Source organism: Bos grunniens, chromosome 8 (genome assembly GCF_055505025.1).
Source record: "Bos grunniens cultivar Pamir isolate PY7600 chromosome 8, Bosgru_T2T1.0, whole genome shotgun sequence".
NCBI lineage: Eukaryota > Metazoa > Chordata > Mammalia > Artiodactyla > Bovidae > Bos > Bos grunniens.
This window is the reverse complement of record NC_141172.1, coordinates 78,883,981-78,905,692: the sequence shown is the minus strand read 5'-3', so window position 1 is coordinate 78,905,692 and position 21,712 is coordinate 78,883,981. Positions and strand designations below refer to the sequence as shown.

The following is a 21,712-nucleotide window of genomic DNA, read 5'->3' as shown; positions in this document are numbered from 1 at the left end:
TTTCACTTCTCTTCTTTCCTCAGCTATTTGTAGTCTCCTCAGACAATCACTCTGCCTTCTTACATTTCTTTTTCTTTGGGATGGTTTTGGTCACCACCTACTGTACAATGCTATGAACCACCATCCACAGTTCTTCAGGTACTCTGTTGACCAGATCTAATTCCCTGAATCTATTTGTTACCTCCACTGTATAATCATAAAGCACTAATTTAGGTCATACCTGAATGGTCTAGTGGTTTTCCCTACTTTCTTCAATTTAAGTCTGAATTTTGTAATAAGCAGCTCATGATGATCTTCGCCCCAGTCAGCTACAGGTCTTGTTTTTGTTGACTGTATAGAGCTTTCTAATCTTCAGCTGCTAAGAATATAATCAATCTGATTTCAGTACTATCTGGTGATGTTCATGTGTATCTCTTGTGTTGTTGGAAGAGGGTGTTTCCTATGAGCAGCGTGTTCTTTTGACAAAACTGTTAGCCTTTGCCCTGCTTCATTTGTACTCCAAAGCCAAAACTGCCTCTTACTCCAGTTATCTCTTGACTTCCTACTTTTGCATTCCAATGTCCTATATGAAAAGGACATTTATTTATCTATCTATAATGGAATTAGTTCTACAAGGTCTTGTAGGTTTTTATAGAATTGTTCAATTTTAGCTTCTTTGGCATTAGTGGTTGGGGCATAGACTTGGATTACTGTGATGCTGAATGGTTTGCCTTGGAAATGAACTGAAATCATCCTGTCATTTTTGAGATTGCACCCAAGTACTCTATTTTGGACTCTTTTATTGACTGTGAGGGCTACTCCAATTCTTCCAAGGGGTTCTTGCCCATAGTAGTAGATATAATGGTCCTCTGAATTAAACTCATCCATTCCCATCCATTTTAGTTTACTGATCTCTAAGATGTCGATGTTCACTTTTGCCATCTCCTGCATGACCATATCCAATTACTTTAATTCATGGACCTAACATTCCTGGTTCCTATGCAATATTGTTCTTTACAGCACTGGAATTACTTTCCGATGCTGAAACAATGCTCAGCTGTGGATGTGCAGGTGGTGAAAAGTAAAGTTCAATGCTGCTGTTGTTCATTTGGTGAGTTGTGTCCAACTCTTTGAGACGCCATGGACTGCAGCACACCAGGCTACTCTGTCCTTCACTATCTCACGGAGTTTGCTCAAACTCATGTCCATTGATTTGGTGATGCTATACAACCATCTCATTCTCTGTTGTCCCCTTCTTGTCTTTCCCTCAGTCTTTCCCAGTATCAAAGTTTTCCAGTGAGTCAGCTTTTCTCATCAGGGGGCAAAGCACTGGAGCTTTAGTTTCAGCATCAGTCCTTCCAAAGAATATTCAGGGTTGATTTCCTTTAGGATTGACTGGATTTATCTCCCTGCAGTCCAAGGGATTCTCAAGAGTCTTTCCCAACACCACAGTTCGAAAGTATCAATTCTTCAGCTCTTCAGCCTTCTTTATGGTCCAACTCTCATATCTGTACATGACTACTGGAAAAACCATAACTTTGATTCTATACACCTCTGTCAGCAAAGAGATGTCTCTGCTTTTTAATATGCTGTCTAGATTTGTCATAGCTTTTTTTACAAGAAACAAGCATCTTTTAATTTTTTGGCTGCGGTCACCATCCTCAGTGATTTTAGAGCCCAAGAAAGAAAAGTGTCACTGTTTCCATTTTTTTCCCCTATCTCTAATCCATCAAGTGATGGGACCAGATCTCAAGATCTTCATTTTTCTAATGTTGAATTTTAAGCCAGGTTTTTCACTCTCCTTTTTCACCCTCATCAAGAGGCTCTTTAGTTCCTCCTCCACTTTCTGTCATTATGGTGGTATCATCTGCATATCTGAGATTATTGATATCTCTCGGCCACCTGTATTCCCAGCTTGTAATTTATCCAGTCTGGCATTTCGCTTGATGTACTCTGCAAACAGTTAAATAAACAGGGTGACAATATACAGCCTTGATGTATTCCTTCTCCAATTTGGAACCAGTCTATTGTTCCATGTCCGGTTCTAACTGTTGCTTCTTGACCTGCACACAGGTTTCTCAGGAGGCAGGTATGGTATTCCCATCTCTAACATGGATGCTGTTAATGGTGTGGAAAATAATTATTTTCCTGCCTCCACAGCAGTGACTTCAGGGAATACACAATATTTTAAATTTTAAGTTAAATAATTTAAAAATGAATGAAAAGAATAACTATAATTAGATCTAATAATATACTAAACTTAGCTGTGATGGGTAACAATAGGTCATTTCTATTTTAAATTACAACTAAATTACTATACTTTGCTAGACGAAAAAAAGATGCAAGATAGCTGAATTCATTTTAGATCTCAATTTTCTTACTTTATTCTGTGGCAGGTTTTTCATGTCTAAAATATTCTCAAGCATCCTCTTACTAGATATATCCCAGCCCCAAGTGAAAGTAAAGAACTACTCTGCTGAAGATTACCTCTTATAAACTTCTTCAAAGCTACTGAGACAAATCCTCAGGGCGAGTTTGCAACAGTTATACTCCCAATGATAATCTTAGCCATAATTTCTTCTCAGAAGGAAGATCTGGTTCATATTTTGAACTTTAATTTATTTAAGTACATTCCACAGCTAGTACCTAGCGTCACTGATGTCAGGGCAAAATGTATGTTAATTTCTCTCTTTGGAAACAGATAAAAGTTCATTAATCAATTTACTTTTATTAGTAATTTTAAAACAACATTTCAAATGGCAAAAAAAATGTATTTGTACACTATTAAGACAAGATTTTTAAGATGATCTGGCTCTAATTTTCAATAGATATTCTTCAACTGTCCCACAAGTAAAATTCAAATACAGTAAATTTAAAAAACCTCTAAAATTACACTCTACAGATACTCTCACAGATCTTATCTATCCCACCCACCATCAATTTTAACTCCAATCATTCTCTTACCAATATATGTAATAATACTCGTGCATGCTGTAGAGCTCCAATTCGAAGCCACTTAGGAGATACTGTATCATAATTCGAAGGTTATGGTAAAGGACCCAGGTACCTAAACAGGCCAAATGCTGCCTGTGGGGCTCCTGTTTCAACAGCATAGTATGAAGGGCTGCATCAACCTTCTCTGCCTATCACAACAAAATGTCATTAATATCAACTTGTTAAGGTAATGAAAGAATTACAAAAAATGTAACAGCTAAAAATAGCACATAAGCAGATAATGTAACTCTCACCATTTAAAGAATTCATACTTTCAAATGCACCTTTGGTTAGATCTACATTCAAACCTTTCATTTCTGAAAGGATAATATTTATCTAAACACTTCCTAGATTAAAAAGACTTTACCGTATAAAAATAACTGGCTTCAGATCTTTAGTTACATTATCAGTGTTGCTGTTGCACACATTTAAATGAAGACTAATATATTTTTATTACAATGTAAACTTACTCTAATTATACCTATAGCTCTACACCTATTTTATAATTCATTGATTATAAAATAATAATTTAAGATGTTTTTGATTTAGATTACTGTTCTATTTCTTTCTGTAAACATTTCTTTGGTATATGTAACTGTTACATTTCAATGGAAAAGAAAATTCACCATATTAAAAAATTAAGTAGTCAAATTATTGTTCTAAAGAATTGTTTCTGAAAATCTAGTCAAGGTTGCTTATTTCAGAAGGGAGGGCTTCTTTTTGGCTCTTACCTCATCCTGCAAGGTAGCAAATTCCTCAAGAATATGACCGAGTTTATCTCTCTGCCGAGCCCTGTTATGTCCATGGATCTGAATAAGACTACAGAATGGCTGTAATACACAATATGATTGTTAACTGTATTTGTTAACAGTATAATTTGTTAACTGTCAATATGAAATCTGCTGATACTAAAGAAAATTCACATTCCAAATTTTCAAAATCAGGTTTAAGGGAAAAAATGTTGTATATAAGAATAATGCCTATGTGTACTTATTACAAAGGTGTTTCTTTTAAAGGAACTCAATACTAGAAATTATTAATAGCCAGAGGAAAGTGGTTGTTTACAAAACTTGCTCCCCTATGGCAAAAATAATTTCTTCAATCTTTAGATATTTTTCCACATATTCAAGAGCAGTTTCTTTTCTGCTTATTTCAAGCTAAAAGCTACTGTTCAAGCCGGACACTTCTGTGTCCTAATAATTAGAATGCCTAATAATTAGGTAATGGCTAAAACCCAGAAAACCACAGTACAGAACTGCCCGCAATGCAGGAAACCTGTGTTCAATCCCTGGGTTGAGAAGATCCCTTGGAGGAGGGAATGGCAATCCACTGCAATATTCTTGCCTGGAGAATTCCATGGACAGACTTGTGGGCTACAGTTCATGGGGTCGCAAAGAGTCAGACACGATTGTGTGACCAATACTTGTTCACTAAGGTTCTTTATCACTGTTTTTATCTATTCGGTATTCTCATATAAAATACTATAACAGTTTATGAATCAGACAACAGACAGGAATGCTCTGATTTAAGAAATATGCATTTTAAGATTCTCTAAGGATAGTAATGATTTTACATTTGTATACTTCGACAGCTATCATCTCATTTAATCAATAAGTAGCCTATAAGAGGTATCAAAGCAGTATTAATATTTCATTTTTTAAAGATTGGCAAGTTTATAAAAAAGTAAAGGGATCTGCCTGATAATGATAAAATGGTAGTTAATAAAAATAAAATCTGGTCTTTTATTGATTTTCCTTGCATCATACCATGCTGTCTTATCCCACTTCCTCTTTACACACAAACACACATTTGGTAAATAGAATTGGGCAAAAAAGATCTATAAAAAGCTTATAATTAAGAATTATTTATAATGAATTTGATCAACTATGAAGCTTTAATTTTTTTCAAGTTATTTGAGATTTGAAAAAAGTTCACAATCTCATCTAAAATTAATAATTTTAATTTTACTATAGTCCTGCTCCTGGGTAGTTCAGCTGGTAAAGAATCCCTCTGCAATGCAGGAGACCTTGGTCTGATTTCTGGGTGCGAAGATTCCCTGTAGAAGGGAGAGGCTACCCACTCCAGTATTCTTGGGCTTCGTTGGTAGCTTAGACAGTAAAGCACAGGCCTGCAATGCGGGAGACCTGGGTTCCATCCCTGGATTGGGAAGATCCCCTGGAGGAGGGCATGGCAACCTGCTCCAGTGTTCTTGCCTGGAGAAACCCCATGTACAGAAGAGCCTGATGGGCTACAGTCCATGGGTCACAAAGAGTTGGGCACATCTGAGCGACTAAGCACAGTACATAATCCTGCTCATTAAAGCAGTATAAACATAAACGCCTGGGGATGTTACCCATATTCGTTATTTATAAGGTCAAAAGTAATAAGAGTTTTTATGTCCTTTTTCAAAAAAAAACGTAAACTCTTTTTAGATGGGGGTCATAGCTAATTCTGTTTCTGTTGTCCACAAGGGTATGGTGAGAGGGCATCAGAAGGTGCCTTGGTATCTAACAATCTCGCAGGAAGACTACAGGTTATGAAGCTATCCGCTTGAGTTTAAGAGGAGACAACAATTTCCTACTTATTCAGGGAAAATGAATAAGAAATATTAGATGAAAAAACAGCACAAATTAATGCTACTGAAGATTCTGCATGCCACAATTTTTAAGTATCCACCACAATGATCCAAACTGTAGCTCTTACCCGAACACAGTGAGTAACAAAAGAGTCAATACAGTCCTTAGCCTGGTGATTATTATATAGGCAGCACCTGTAAGATAATATAATACTCTTGTTATTGAAATTAAACTTATTTGGCCGACAAAAAGAAGCACTGTAGGTGCTACCAACACATAGGGAAGGTGGAAAAATGAGAAAATGGATACAAATAAATCATGAAGTTGAAGAGTGCTAGCATTAAATTAGGAAGTATTTCACTATTTGTTATCCACATAATAAATGTACAATATTTCCAATTCCTTTAGTTCTGTACTTGGACAATTAAGTGCTGGATCCAATAAGATCAACAAAGAGGGAAAATTCTAAAGCTCTACTTTTTCTAATCCTACTCTAATATTCGTTATTTTCCTACAGGTGGTATCCTTGTGAACTGTACTTACAATAGTAATTATTTAAAAAATACTGTATAGAATCTGATTGTTTTTAAGATATACCTACATTTCCAATCACTGGCTAAAATCATCACCTAGACATCCTGCCAGCACCTTATTGTCTATCCTCACAAACCAGTGTCCTTGTGGTGCTCCTTCTCTTGGTTAAAAGCATCACTCAACTGAGAAAGGCTTTCCTAGTCTTGGAGGATCTGTTACCTGCCTGGCCCTGGAGAAAATACAAGAGCTGAAGAGATGGAAAGTGTTTTTTTCCCCCTTTTCCTGAGGTAGGAGGACAGGAGCCTTTGCTCCTAAGGAGATAGGAAGAAGTAAACACTTTTCTTGGTGCACAGAAAGGAGTTGACAATTTGCTATTCCTAAGTGTTTGCCACAACTGAGCAATCTGACCAGAACCTCAGAATAAAACAGAATCATGATCATGTGATAGAAAATGACAGAGCAGGCAGCAGCCAGAAGAAAGAAAAGGCAGGACACCTGAAACAGGTGGCAGCAAAAAGAAGTGCTGGAAGATCCAAGGTAAGAAAATGGCTTAAGATGACAAAAATAAAGCACTTTAAAAAAGGGGACTTTCTGGATCTGAAAATTAGGATTTTTCAAGTTAAAAAAGTTAGTATGTGAAAGGATGCTCACAATAGCCTTGAGGATCAAGAGAATAACTTTCTTACAACACAGCAAAAATAGAGAGATGTCATGAGGAATACAGAGGAAAAAAATCTACAAGACAGAGTATGCAAAAGAGCTCTTTTAAAAGAAAGAACAAGAAACAGATGACTACCTTGTAATAAACTCTGCTATACACACAGTTGATTCTCAGTATTTGTGTTAATTATGTTCTATGAACTTGTTGTGGATGCTGAAATAGAGAATACTGAAACACTGCTGTTAGGATAAAATACAGGATTAGGTTCCTCCAGCCTCTGGTCCCAAGGTTTTAATCAAGTGATCAATGTTTAACATTGGTTTATGTGTGTTTCTTTTTAAAGACACTATATAGAAAGTACACTGCTGATTGATTAGCAAAGAACTTACGCCTGAGCAAATCTTATTTAACACACAATCTTTCTGTAAGGCACACCATAGCCTTCTTGTGCCAGGAACACTAAACAGCATATCACTGCAACTCAGAGGCCATGAAACTACAAAATCACCAACAAAAAGCATAAAAACAGGGGCAAATAGAGTTTACATTGTAACGCACAAGAAGGTGGACAGTTGTCTTGTTTGACTTCAGTGTTGCGTGACTTGAATACTTTGCTACTTTGCACATGTCCATGAAGATGGCAAGAGCAGAGTGAGTAATGATGTAAAGGTTAACAAATATATTCTAGCAAGTAGGCATATTAACAAATATAGAATCTGCAAATAATGAGGATCATACTGTATAATTAAATCTAAATGGACAATGGTAAGCGTGACAATGTGGAATCTACGTGTTAAAGATTAAATAGAGAAGACAAAACGCAAATTAAGATGTAGACACTTACTTCACATATATTTTATTGTCAAAAATTAAAAAGTCTGATAATGCCTAGACTATGGGGTACCTGGAATCCTTATACACTGTTGGCTGGCATACACAATTCATTGAATTATTTTTGAAAGCAATTTCACAAAACTAGTAAAGCTGAATATGCATTTGCCTATGATAATAAATTAATTTTATTTTTTATGTGCAAAAGGAGTCATAATTCAAAGATGTTTACTACAGCACTGATTTCAATGGTGATAAATTAGAAATAAGGTAAATTTTCAACTGCAGAGAATCAACAAAATAAACTTCAGTGCAAAGTATGGATTTTAACAAATAAAATAAATTTGTTGGATAAACTTGGTCAATTTCAACATTCTAATGTTGAAGGAAAAAGTCATGTTGCAAAAGGATATATATATATCTATATCTATACAGACATACACACTGTGACAAAGTTCATGTGAAGTTTAAAACCATAAACTAAGCTGATGTTATTTATGGACACATATATTTGGGTAAAGTGTACAAGTATTCATAAAAGTGAGACACATAAACTGTAATGTAGTAGTCACCTCTAGGACCAGAGTAAAGAAAGCATGGGGTGGGGGAGGGGAATTTGAAATTATAGTCATCAGTTCTCAATGTAGAATAGGTTTCCCTGGTGAGATGCTTTTGAGGGGAACACAAGGTTAAAACTACTTTCATAATAATATTAACATGTTATTTGCCAAAAGCACTCATTCTCTCATAAGTGTACAATGGCTTTTCTGGAGGCTACATGGCAAGCAGTACTACAACAGACTGAAAACAGAAGCAGGTTAAAATAATTCAGTTAATATTCTACTAAGACAGACCTGAAAGATACTTGCAAAAATGTAAAACAATTCCACTTTTTTCATTAATTTTAATTAAAAAGTTATTTCCCATAAAATATTTGTCTATATGTGATTTATAAATGTTATGGATGTTTATTAACATGTAATGAGTTTACTGTTTTTCAAAAAGAATAAACATTTTTAAAGTATTGTTTTAGTTTCTAAAATAATAGGTATCAATAAATAGGATCCATATAAAAGCTATTTGTGTCCTTAAACTCTTTTAAGAATGTAAAGACAAAAAACAGTTGAGAACTGCTACCTTACCCGTATCTGGAGTAAATGAATCCATTAAAATTAGCTTGCTCCTTGATGCCTAAAGCTCAGCCTTACTCCTGAGACCTTGCAGTTATTGTTTACTATCAGGAAGCTTCATCCTCTGATTTTGTGTAGCTCATTCTCAGTATATTCACATATATCACCACTTCCAAGAGGCTTTTCACAACTATCCCATTTATGAGAACCATCTCATTTTTTATCTTTCTATACAGTACTTATGACCTGACATTATATATTTGCTCACAATTTAGTCTTTCCCATTAGAAGGTAAGCTCCTTGTCACCAGCTGTGTCCTTTTCTCTAGAACGCAGAAAGGTGTCTGACAACATTAGATACCAAATAAGGGAATTAATAAAATTTACTACTTCATATACTGTGTTTGTATGAGTGTAATAATGTATCAGTAATTCATACATTGGGTGTAATATATGAGTAATTCATACATTGAGTAATACATTGAGTGTTTATGAAATACTTAATTTTACCAATGACCTTATCAGTAATGGAATTTATAAAAACAAAATTAATAAAAACTTTGCTTAAAATGGATGGTGGTACAGGTGTCTGTCAATTCATATTCTGAATGTATGATACATTTAATCACAGAAATTTAAAAATAATTTTTAATGATCTCTATATGCAGAGCACACCATATTACATATTGAAAACTCTAAAGATCCTACAAAAAAAAAAAACAAAACCTGTTAGAACACAAGAATTCCGTAAAGTTGCAGGATACAAACTCAATATACAAAACTGTCACAATGAACTATCAGAAAGAGAAACTAAGAAAATGATTCCATTTACAGTAGCATCAAATAGAGTAAAATATCTAGGAATAAATTCAACCGAGGAGGTGAAAGACTTGCACACTGAAAGCTATAAGATATTGATAAAAGACACTGAAGAAGATACAAATAAATGGAAAGATATTCTAGGCACATGAACTGGAAGAATTAATAGTTAAAATAGCCAAACTACTTAAAGTGATCTACAGATTCAATGTAATTCTTATCAAAATTCAAACAGCATTTTACACATTTTGATGTTACAAAAGATTAAAGAAAAAATCTTCAATGTCTATCACAAAGGATTAACCTTTCATAATACACAAGGATTTGTTACAAACTTTCTGAAAAAGTAAACCATTTAATAAAAGTCCATGGGTAAAGGATAAAAGAAAGACAATTCACAGAAAAACCATTCCAAATGTCCAATGAACATCATATTAAGTGCTCAAATTAAACTGACAATGAGATATCACTTCTCATTGACACACACTGGAAAAAATTAAAGAATGGTAACACCTACTACTGCTGGTCAGGATAAAGGAAAATTGTACTCTCTTATATTCCCAGTAGAAATATAAATTGTTAAATCTTTCAGAATACAATCTAATACATATATCAAAATTAAAATTATACATGTCCCCCCCACCCAGTAATCTCACTCTATAAAACACATGCCTATTATGAAACATTTGGCAGCCATTAAAAGGAACTAACTATGTACTTTGAGATATAAAGTTATGATTACTTTTGAGTAGAAAAATTATAAATACATTTTAAAATTAAACTTTTGATTTAAAAAATCCATTAAAAATAATTAAACATTCATGATAAAAAATAGACTGTTTAAGGTAATCCCATATATATATATATATATATATATATAAAATCATATATGTATATATCTTATACACAAAGATAACCATGATGATGGTCATCAAAATGAGTTCCAGTTGAGTTATTTAAAATCCTAAAAAATGATGCTGTCAAAGTGAGGCACTCACTATATCAGCAAATTTGGAAAACTCAGCAGTGGTCACAGGATTGGAAAGGTCAGTTTTCATTCCAATCCTAAAGAAGGACAATGCCAAAGAATGTTCACACTACTGTACTGTACTGTACTCTCACATACTTGCTAGCATGTGAACTGTACTGCATTCATTTCACATGCTAGCAAGGTAATGCTTAAAATCCTTCAAGCTAGGCTTCAGCAGTATATGAACTGAGAACTTCTACACATACAAGCTGGGTTTAGAAAAGGCAGAGGAACTAGAGATTATATTGCCAACATTTGTAGGATCATAAAGAAAGCAAGGGGACTACAGAAAAACAACTACTTTTTCTTTATTGATTACACTAAAACCTTTGATTGTGTGGATAACAATAAACTGTGGAAAATTCTTAAAGAGATGGGGATACCAGACCACCTTACCTGTCTCCTGAGAAACCAGTATGAGGGTCAAAAAGCAACAGTTAAAACCAAACAAGGAACAACGGACTGGTTCAAAATTGGAAAAGAAGTACAAGGTCGTACAGGGTCACCCTGCTTATTTAATTTACATGCAGAGTACTTCACTGGGCTGGATAAATCATAAAACTGGTATCAAGATTGCGGGGAGAAATATCAACAACCTCAAATATGCAGATAATATCACTTAAATGGTAGAAAGTGAAGAGAAACTAAAGAGCCTCTGGATGAAAGTGCAAGAGAAGAGTGAAAAGGCTGGTGTAAAACTCAACATTAAAAACCTAAGATCATGGCGTCTAGTCCCATCACTTCATGGCAAATAAAAGGAGGAAGAGTGGAAACAGTGACAGATTTTCTTGGGCTCCAAAATCACTGCCAACAGCGACAGCCATGAAATGAAAAGACGCATGCTCCTTGGAAGAGAAAGCTATGAAAAACCTAGACAGCGCGCTAAAAAGCAGACATATCACTTGCTGACAAAGGTCCATATAATCGAAGCTATGGTTTTTTTTACCAGTAGTCATGTACAGATGTGAGAATTGGACTATAAAGAAGTCTGATGCTTTCAATTGTGGTGCTGGAGAAGACTCCTGAGAGTCCCTTGGACTGCAAGGAGATAAAAGTTGTCAATCCTTAAGGAAATCAACCCTGAATATGCACTGGAAGGACTGCTGCTGAAACTGAAGCTCTAATACTTTGGCCACTTGATGGGAAGAGCTGACTCACTGGAAAAGACCTTGATGCTGGGAAAGGCTGAAGGCAAAGGGAGAAGGGGACAGCAAAGGATGAGATGGTTAGATAGCATCACTGACTCAATGGACATGAATCTGAGCAAACTCCGAGAGATAATGGAGGGTAGAGGACCTAGGCGTGCCACAGTCCATCTGTCGCGAAGAGTCAAACAGACTCCGTGACTGAACAGCAACAACCAACTGTGAAGCACACCACTACGTGGCTTTCTTCCTTTTCATATCCCACCTGCCTACAAGCCTGAAAGCTCTCCTAGAATCACCTTCTAAATTACACTGGCATGAATCTTTGTGTCAGGATCAGCTTTTGGAGAACCAACCTAAGACAGGACGCTACCAAAGTTTTATATGAAATGTGGCATGATTTATTCAACAAATTGAATGCTGAACCACTAACTTTCCTTAAAATATGTGGTTTCATACACTGTATCTTAACAAATGCTGGTTTCTTTCCTAAGAAATAACATCTCCTTTCTTCTTTTCTCAAGGGAAAGGTCAATAAAGTTGGCGTTCTTTTCCAAAAGGCCAATTCAAACGATCCTTTCCAGCTTTTTATGGCAGCATAATTTTGGGGAAATGACTCTACCAGAATATAATTAAGGATCAATTATCAGCATTTTCTATTTCTATCTAGACTCAAGATTATCAAGAGGAAATCTTATCTTTTTATAATTATTTCCCAAAGTGTCTACTTAGCACAGTGCTTTGCACACAATAAGGGTTAATACAACTTGCTGAATTTCTAGCAAGTCCTTGTAAGCTTTTCTTCTCATACTGGACCCAGTATTAACTTCAGAAAACCTCAATTTAAATTTAAATAATATGTGGCAGAAATCAATTAATTTTAACGATAAGAGTTATTTTTTTTACATGGAGACTTGAATCCAACAGTTTTTATATCTTTGCCATAAAGGAGCACAGAGAATTTGGGCTTTTAAGAAACATACAGGCTATACAATATCTTATGATACTTACTTTGGGGAGAGCACCGGAGGACTGACAAAAGACCGAAGAGCATCTTTCACCATGTCTTGCATGAGATGGATTCCAAAGACCTTTTTGTTATCCACCAGGAAAGTGGTCTTAAAACAAATGTTATATATATTAGTAATGCTGTCACAATCTTTGACATATTGTACATGTATTTTTCATTACTGTGACATAAGCATACTTCTTTTAAATGTCACAGAATACAAGACATTAAAATGTAAAAAGCTGGTAGAAAATTTTTATAAATCACTGCTTCCATGACGGGTACTACTTAATCCCTATTTAAGAGTATTTTGATGCAGGAGAAGAAATGTGCAAGAAAAAAATCTCTCAAGTCAAGGGTAGTAATATTGAACTAGTGAAAAATGAAATGACATGTCTGAGTATGTCAAATGAGCCAACATACAAGAAAAGGTTTCATAAATTATGAAATATTTAATGGTTATTAATATCAAGCCAGTTGATAACCTATCTCAAATAAAAACTTTGGAATACATAAAAACTTTCTGAAACTGAAAGAAATATATCTAAAATAATGAATTATTAAATTAAAATACATTGTTATTTACAATAATAAACCCCACGAAGTCTGATATATTTTCATTCAATTCAAAATACAGTAATAATAATTTATTTTGGCTGTACTAGTTCCTTTGCCTTTCCATATAAATTTCAGAAGTAGCTTGTTGACATCTACAAAAACTTCTGCTATAATTTTGAGATTGCTTTGAATCTGTAGATTAATTCGGGGGGAGAACTGACATCTTAAAAAAACATCAATTCTTCCAGTTCACAAAAGGACACCTATTTATTTAAGCCTCCTTTGATGTCTTTTATTATTACTTTGCAGTTTTTTAGTATACAGGTTCTCCAAACAGGTGCTAGACTTACCTCTACGTACTTCATTCTTGATGCTTAATGTAAATAGTACTGCTTTAAAGTTTTTGGTTTGCATTGTTCATTGCAAGTATATAGAAATACAACTGCTTTCTGTACATTGGTATCATATCCTGTGATTTTGTCAAATTCATCTATCAGGTCTAGGAACTTCTTTGCAGATTCCTTGGTACTCTACATAGATAATCATGCTGTCTATAAAGAAATATTATTTCTTACTTTCTCAACTATATGTCTTTTATTTCTTTTCATGCCTTTTTTCATTGGCTAAGCCTTCCAGTACCACACTGAGTAAAAGCGGAGTGATGAAACTGGACATCCTTGCTTTCTTCCCAATCAAATGAGAAAAAAACTTACTCTTTCATCATTAAGTGTGATGTTAGCTCTAAGTTTTTTGCACATGCTCTTTATCAAATTAAAGAAGTTCTCTTCCTAGTTTTGCTGAGAGTTTTGCAACATCATGAATGGATGCTGATTTTGTCAAATAGATTTCCTGAATCTATTGAGACTTTATATTATATGGTAAATTATACTTTAAACATTGAGCCAGGCTTGCATTCCTGTGATAAAATGCACTTGATTATAATGTATTTTTTTTATATATATATTGGTAGATTTGATATGGTAATACTTTAATTCTTATGTTTTTAAGGGATATGGGTCTATAGTTTTCTAAGCCTGAAATGTCTTTGTCTGGTTTTGGTATTGAGGCAATGCAGGCCTCTTATGATGTGTTCTTGCCTCTTCTATTTTCTGGAAGAACCTGTGTGTAGAATTGGCCTGGAGTTTTGTTTAAAAACTTTTAACTATGAACACAATTTCTCAGATTGATACAGGATTATTCAAATTGTCTACTTCTTGAAGGGCGCTGGTAGTGTCCCTCACAAAACTGGTCCATTTCACTTAAGTTTTTCATTTAGGATATAGAGTTATTTAGAATATTCTATATTATCCTTTTAATTTGTTTAGGATATATAATAATTCCTAATATTATTTATCTGTATCTTTTTTTATTCTTGGTCTGTCTTGATAGAGATTCATCAATTTTAGAACCAGCTCTTGGCTGTAATGATTTTCTCTTGTTATTTGTCTCTTTCCCATTTTACACATTCCTGCTCTTTATTTCCTTCTGCTTGTTTCTAGTTTGATCTGCTCTTCTTTTTCTATATTAAAGTAGAAGCTTAAATTATAATTTCTGACCTTTCTTTCATATCAACATCTAGTTCTATACTCTCTAAGTACTGCTTTAACTGTATCCCACAAAATCTGATATATTTTCATTTTCATTCAGTTCAAAATAATTTCTAATTACCATCAACACTTCCTCTTTGACTCACAGGTTCTTTAGAAATGTGTTAATTTTCAAACATTCGGAAAATTTTCCAGATACATGTGTTACTGATTACTAGTTTAATTCCAAAATAGTCAGAGAGCATACTTTCTATGATTTCAATTTTTTTTTTTACTTACTAAGTTTTGTTTTCTGGCCCAGACTATGATCTTAATGAATGTCTAACACTGTAACTCAATACTTCTATTCCAAAAATATAACACTAACCATGGAATACCCTTTAGAAGCATCCACCTTTTATTCCATAATAAATAAAACAATGTCAATACACATTATTTGCTGTTTAAAGAACTATTTTGATAATAAGTGGAACTTACTTGTAATAGAGATCTCGAAAGAACACAAGGTGATTGTTCACTAAATTCACAGAAAAAATCCTAAAAGATACACAGAAGAAAAGTAATGTCATTAACAGATTAAATAAAAGTTGAAAGTGCTTGCATATAGAGTGTAATTTTTACTAGATCTTCTGGGAATGATACACTATCAAAATTAAAATAAGACAGATTGCTAAAGATAATTTCTATAAGAATTGTCTATTTGTATGAATGGAATGGGCTTCCCTGGTGGTTTGGATGCAAAGAAGCCACCTGCCAAAGCAGGAGACGGGAGTTTGACCCCTGGGTCCAGAAGAGCCCCCAGAGAAACAAATGGCAACCAACTACAGTATTCTGGCCTGGAAAATCCCATGGACAGAGGAGCCTGGCAACCTACAGTCATGGAGTCACAAAGAGTTGGACATGATTCAGTGACTAAACAACAACAAAAGGTGTTAGGAACATGATGTACTGAGGCTCTTGAGAGCCTGGGAGTCTGTCAGGTAAAGGAAGAGTTCGTTTTGTATCGAAATGCTGCCCAGCTTGGGACTGCCTTCGTGGTCCTGTGGTTAAGAATCTGCCTGCCAGTGTAGGAGATGGAAGTTTGATCCCTGCATCGGGAAGACCCACTGAAGAAAGAACGGCAATCCACTCCAGTATTCTTGTCTGGGAAATCCCATGGACAAAGCCTGGTTGGGCTACAGTCCATGTGGCTGCAAAACAGTCGGATATGACTTAGCAACTAAACAACAACAACAACAGGAATGGAACAATGGATAATTTTAGAGCCTAAAAAAATTATTTTAACAAACTGATGAATAACAGTATTATGTAGATACCAACATTAAATTTTTATATCATAAAAATAATAATATCAATACTAATTTACTAACTAAAGACAGAGGTTCATTTCCTACTTCACAGAAATAAATACCAAGTAATCAAGCTAACTGAATTTATTCACTTTTCTCACAATTAATTTTAACACCTTGCACACACTCCTCAAAGTGAATTCTCCACTAGAGAGAGATGCTACTGTTTTATATTACAAAGAAAATTAAAATAATTTATACCACAGAAAATTCCTCAACTTTAGCCTCTAAACTAACTCTATACACAACTGTACCCAGATCCTTTAGTTGTCTACTTTAACAACAGATATCCTACAACCGTATAAAAGGATCCCATTCCTTTGGCTTTTTCACAATCATCACACACTGTCAACTATCCATACTTTGCTCTCCTAGATATTAAAATTCTTCCGCTTTACCAGATCATTCCCATTTTCATTTAAATACTCTTCTCTCATCTTTAAAAAGAAAAGATTATCGCATGATCCCACATTTTCCTCTCAATTGCTGTCTTCTCAACCAAACTTTCTGAAGAAGTTGGCTGTGCCCACTGTCTCTCTTCTTCAACATGTAACCTGACTCTGCTCTAGGCACCACTTGTCCCCCATTACCAACTTCAAAGCTGGACACTGAGTTTGGACCTTATTTATCTCTTTCATTCAAGTATTCAACAGCATGACTTCCTCCTTGAAAAACCTTTAAATGACTTTCACATGTTTATTCCTCTGGGTACTTCTCAGTTTGTTCTGTAGGTTCAAAGTTTAGTTTCAGACAACCTTCTTTTCTTAATCTATATACTCTTCTCCTCACAAATATTAAAACATAAACACTCATGCTTCAATTACTATCTATAGTGTAATAATTCTAAAATTTTAATTCTAAGCACAAATCTCTAAATTCTAGCCATAAGTCATTATCTGTTTAATATCTCTACTTAAATATTTTAAATGTACCTCAAACTTTACTTCCCTAAGACCCCCATTTGACTCTCAAGTTCCTTAGAGAATTTCCGCCTTTGAGTGAACAGCACTAAATATGTGTGTAGACTTGCAAGGCAGAAGCCTAGAGAACTTCCTGAGAGCTCTTTCATGCCCCATATTTAACTCATCAACCAATATTCTATCAACTTTAGCTCACTATGGACTACACGGTCCTTGGAATTCTCCAGGCCAGAATACTGGAGTGGGTAGCCTTTCCCTTCTCCAGACGATCTTCCCAACCCAGGGACTAGACCCAGGTCTCCCGCATTGCAGGTGGATTCTTTACCAGCTGAACCACAAGGGAAGCCCAAGAATACTGGAATGGGTAGCCCATCCCTACTCCAGCAGATTTTCCCAACACAGGAATTGAACCAGTGTCTCCTGCATTGTAGGCAGATTCTTTACCAACTGAGCTATCAGGGAAGCCTTTTAGCTCACACATAGCTGTAACACTGACAATCTCATCATCTCCCTGCCATCCTTCCAGTCCAAGTGACAATCCTTTCTACCTTGGACTGTGGTAATGGTTTCCTTATTTATCTCACTGTGTTTACTCTGCTGTTGTTCAGTAGCTAAGTTCCGTCTGACTCTTTGTGACCCACTGGACTGCAGCATACCAGGCTTCCCTGTCCTTCACTACCTCTCAGAGTTTACTCAGATTCATGTCCACTGAGTCGGTGATGCTATCTAATCACCTCATCCTCTGCTGCGCTCTTCTCCTTTTGCCTTCAATCTTTCCCAGCATCAGGGTCTTTTCCAATGAGTCCGCTCTTTGCATTAGGCGGCCAAAATATTGGAGCTTCAGCTTCAGCTTCAGCAACAGTCCTTCCAATGAATATCCAGGGGTTATTTCCTTTAGGATTGACTGGTTTTATCTCCTTGCAGTCTAAGAGACTCTCAAGAGTCTTCCCCAGCACCACAATTCGAAGGCATCAATTCTTCAAAGTGCAGCCTTCTTCATGGTCCAACTCTCACATCCATACATGACTACTGGAAACACCCTAACTTCGATTATACGGACCTTTGTCAGCCAAGAGATGTCTCTGCTTTGTAATATGTGGCCTAGGCTCACTATAGTTTTCCTTGCACGGAGAAAGCGTTTTTTAATTTCATGGTTGCAGTCACTGTTCACAGTGATTTTGGAACCCAAGAAAATAAAATCTGTCCATGCTTCCACTTTCCCCCCATCTATTTGCCATGAAGTGATGGGACCAGATGCCATGATCTTAGTTTTTGGAATACTGAATTTTAAGGCAGCTTTTTCACTGTCCTCTTTCACCCTCATCAAGAGGCTCTTTAGTTCCTCCTCGCTTTTTGCCATTAGGGTGGAATCATCTGTATTAACTGAGGTTGTTGATATTTCTCCTGGCAATCTTGATTCCAGCTTGTAACTCACTCAGCCTGGCATTCTGCATGAAGTACTCTGCACAGAAGTTAAATGAACAGAGTACAATATGCAGTCTTCTTGTACTCCTTTCCCAATTTTGAACCAGTCTATCATTCCATATAAGGTTCTAACTGTTGCTTCTTGACCTGCATACAGATTTCTCAGGAGACAGGTAAGGTGGTCTGGTACTACCATCTCTAAGAATTTTCCATAGTTGTCATGATCCACACAGTCAAAGGTTTTAGTGTAGTCAGTGAAGCAGAATTAGATGTTTTTCTGGAATTCCCTTTGCTTTATGATCCTACCAATGTTGGCAATTTGATCTATGGTTCCTCTCCCTTTTCTAAACTCAGCTTGGACATCTGGAAGTTCCTGGTTCATGTACTGCTGAAGCCTAGCTTGGATTTTAAGCATAACCATACTAGTATGTGAAATGACCACAACTGTATGGTAGTTTGTACATTCTTTGGCACTGTCCTTCTTTGGGATCGGAATGAAAACTGACCTTTTCCAGTCCTTATATTGGCTGGAGCACTTTAACACCATAATCTTTTAGGATCTGAAGTAGCTCAGCTGGAACTCCATTACCTCCACTAGCCTTGTTTGTGGCAATGCTTCCTATGGCTAACTTGACTTCAAACTCTAGGATTTTAGACTGTAGGTGGGTGAGTGACCACAGCATCGTGGCTATCTGTGTGATTAAGATCTTTCTTGTACAGTTCTTCTGTGTATTCCTGCCACCTTTTTAAATTCTTCTGCTTCTGTCAGGTCTTTACATTTCTGTCCTTTATCATGCTATCCCTGCATGAAATGCACCTGTCAGATCTTAGCTTCACTGTCACTTCTTTAAAAAAGCCTTCTCTGATCATTTAGGTCAATTCCTTCATTATATGCTATATGTTGTAGTTCCCAGTTCTTTTCCTTCATACTGCTTATATTGGTTTGTAATTGTATAAACATTTATGTGATTATTTGATCAATTTCTATAGCACATTACAGCCCCATGACAAAATGGATGATATACTTTTGCTCATCACTGTATATACTAGCACAAAAAAGAGCACATTGGCTGAATGTATGTATGTATGAATGTGTGTATACTCACTATCACAGTTTGTACTCAGTTTCTTATTCAAACAGGATATATTCTATATAGTCCATTACTCACCTCATTTAAACTAGGTATATCTTATTACTCCATAGCTGTCAAAAGTATCATCATATGGGTTTCTAATATATGAACTTTCCTTCACTAATATCACTATTCTCCCCCTTACCATTGTTTCTGCCCTATATACAAAATACCAAAAAACACTGAAAATGCAGAAAAAATAGAAAAAACAAACTATCATATAGCTTTCTACTATTTGTAAGTAGTTGTAATTAATATTTTGGTATCTGTTATTTGTATATTATTTATTGACATGAAAACATATTCAAGATACAGAGATTACTGATGAAAAAGTAAGTTATCAATTTTTTAATGAAAAAACATACATATGCATATATATGTATGTATATATACACATTAACAAACATTTATATTTATTTATTTATAGCATAGAATTGAGGGTTCAAACTGACATATTTAAAGCTTGAGTGAATTACCTAACTTCTCCACATTTTAGGTTCTTAATCTCTAGAATGGGTTGTATAAAATCCTTATGAGGATTAAATATAGAAAGAAAAATAATACACACAAACACTTAATTCTCCAGATATCACAGACAATAGGTGAGGAGCATTATTTACCCTGCAAGGGTCTCTAAAACATAATAAACTATTCTGCTATTAAATCAAAGCTATATTCCAGAATAGAGACTTGATTTGTACTTACCAAGATACAATGTAAATTTGTTAAATTGACCACCTCACAGACAGTTTTTATTCTATCTATCAATCTTGCAAAATAGTTGACCATTTCTTCTCTTTTTATTATTTTTGCATATCGAGGGAAGGTGGGTGGAAGTAGTCTCTGGTTAACAAGTGGCTCAAAACCCATCATAATGGGATGGTCTACAAAGGAAAAAAGTTAACATTTTCAACATTTCTATGAATTTTAACCTCAAATACTGCTTAAATACATAAAGAAAAATGTCAGTTTCAAAGCATCTCTAAATTCTTATCACAGTATCCTCTAAATGGATTTTATAATTTACAATTAATGTAACTTTACACTTGTTTTTTAAAATAAGCAGATTTAACAACCTAAAATTACACTTCCTTCCTACATGGTGGTGGTACTGGTGACAGAGAAAGGTTTCTACCTCAAAATTAACTCCAAGCCAAGAGTGAGATAAAACGAGTTAACATATTCTCTCAAAATAAATAAAATAAAAGGGCAATGGTGTATTAACCATGAGACTGTGAAGAAAAGTTTCAAATGCGAACACAAATGGAGGCTTGTCTTCCTTTCAATTTCTAAACTGCAGAATCAATTCACACTGGACTACATAGCAATGCAAAGCAGTAGAGAACAGTCGCACTCCATCCCCATGAGTCTGGAATGCATTTGGCACTGAGATGCAATTCCATAAATTCACAATGAAAATAACATATCACAAGAGACCTAAGGGTAACTTTCTCTTTCCCACTCTTTGTCCTCTGGTGATTCCACTTTACACACTAGTACAAAGCTCCAAATTAAGTGTTTAGCTTGAAATTTCCTGCCACTTTCATAGAAAAAAAATTTGCACTCCAATCAGACTGATTCTATGGGAGTTATTTTACACAGCTAGAAATTGTAGGTAACTGATAAATATGAAATTGTTTCACTCTACAGAAAAAAGTTTTACCTATTTATAATTGATTTCAGTATTCCACTACTCCATAAAAATGTGTTTTAAAACAAAATCCTTAACCCACATTCACTTTTTTTATCTGTATGAGAATCATGGTTTTATCTTTGTTTGAAAATCATCTCTTCCCAAATTGCAAGCAGATTCTTTACCCACTGAACCATCTGGGAACCCCCTGAAAATCATCTTTTAAACCTCCCCATTTCCTAAGCAATATACAATATAAGCAAGCATTGTGTCATATTCTTTTGTGCCTCTTTACTTATACAAATTATTCTACTGTAAAACCTACCCCTTTCTTCTTAACCTGAACTTGATATAGCCTGAATTCTCTCTCATCATTGGTCCCTCCAATGATGTATATATAATATATATATATACACACACACAGTTCCTTGTATGTACAC

The 21,712-nt window shown here is 35.1% G+C and overlaps 1 protein-coding gene across 10 annotated transcripts in view; it reads right to left on the bottom strand.

Moving 5' to 3' along the window:
- Window positions 1-21,712, bottom strand: part of NAA35 (N-alpha-acetyltransferase 35, NatC auxiliary subunit) — an 88,392-nt gene that overhangs the window by 10,958 nt on the left and 55,722 nt on the right. For all 10 annotated transcript variants that reach the window (XR_015170163.1, XM_086416863.1, XM_086416858.1 and 7 more), the window contains 6 exons: window positions 20,345-20,523; window positions 15,290-15,349; window positions 12,710-12,816; window positions 5,677-5,743; window positions 3,705-3,803; window positions 2,944-3,122 (listed from right to left, as the gene is read on the bottom strand). Coding sequence is in view for 9 of the 10 variants with exons in the window: in XM_086416863.1 (XP_086272989.1) it covers window positions 2,944-3,122; window positions 3,705-3,803; window positions 5,677-5,743; window positions 12,710-12,816; window positions 15,290-15,349; window positions 20,345-20,523 (691 nt within the window). In the remaining variant the exon portion in view is untranslated. The remainder of the gene's footprint in view (window positions 1-2,943; window positions 3,123-3,704; window positions 3,804-5,676; window positions 5,744-12,709; window positions 12,817-15,289; window positions 15,350-20,344; window positions 20,524-21,712) is intronic.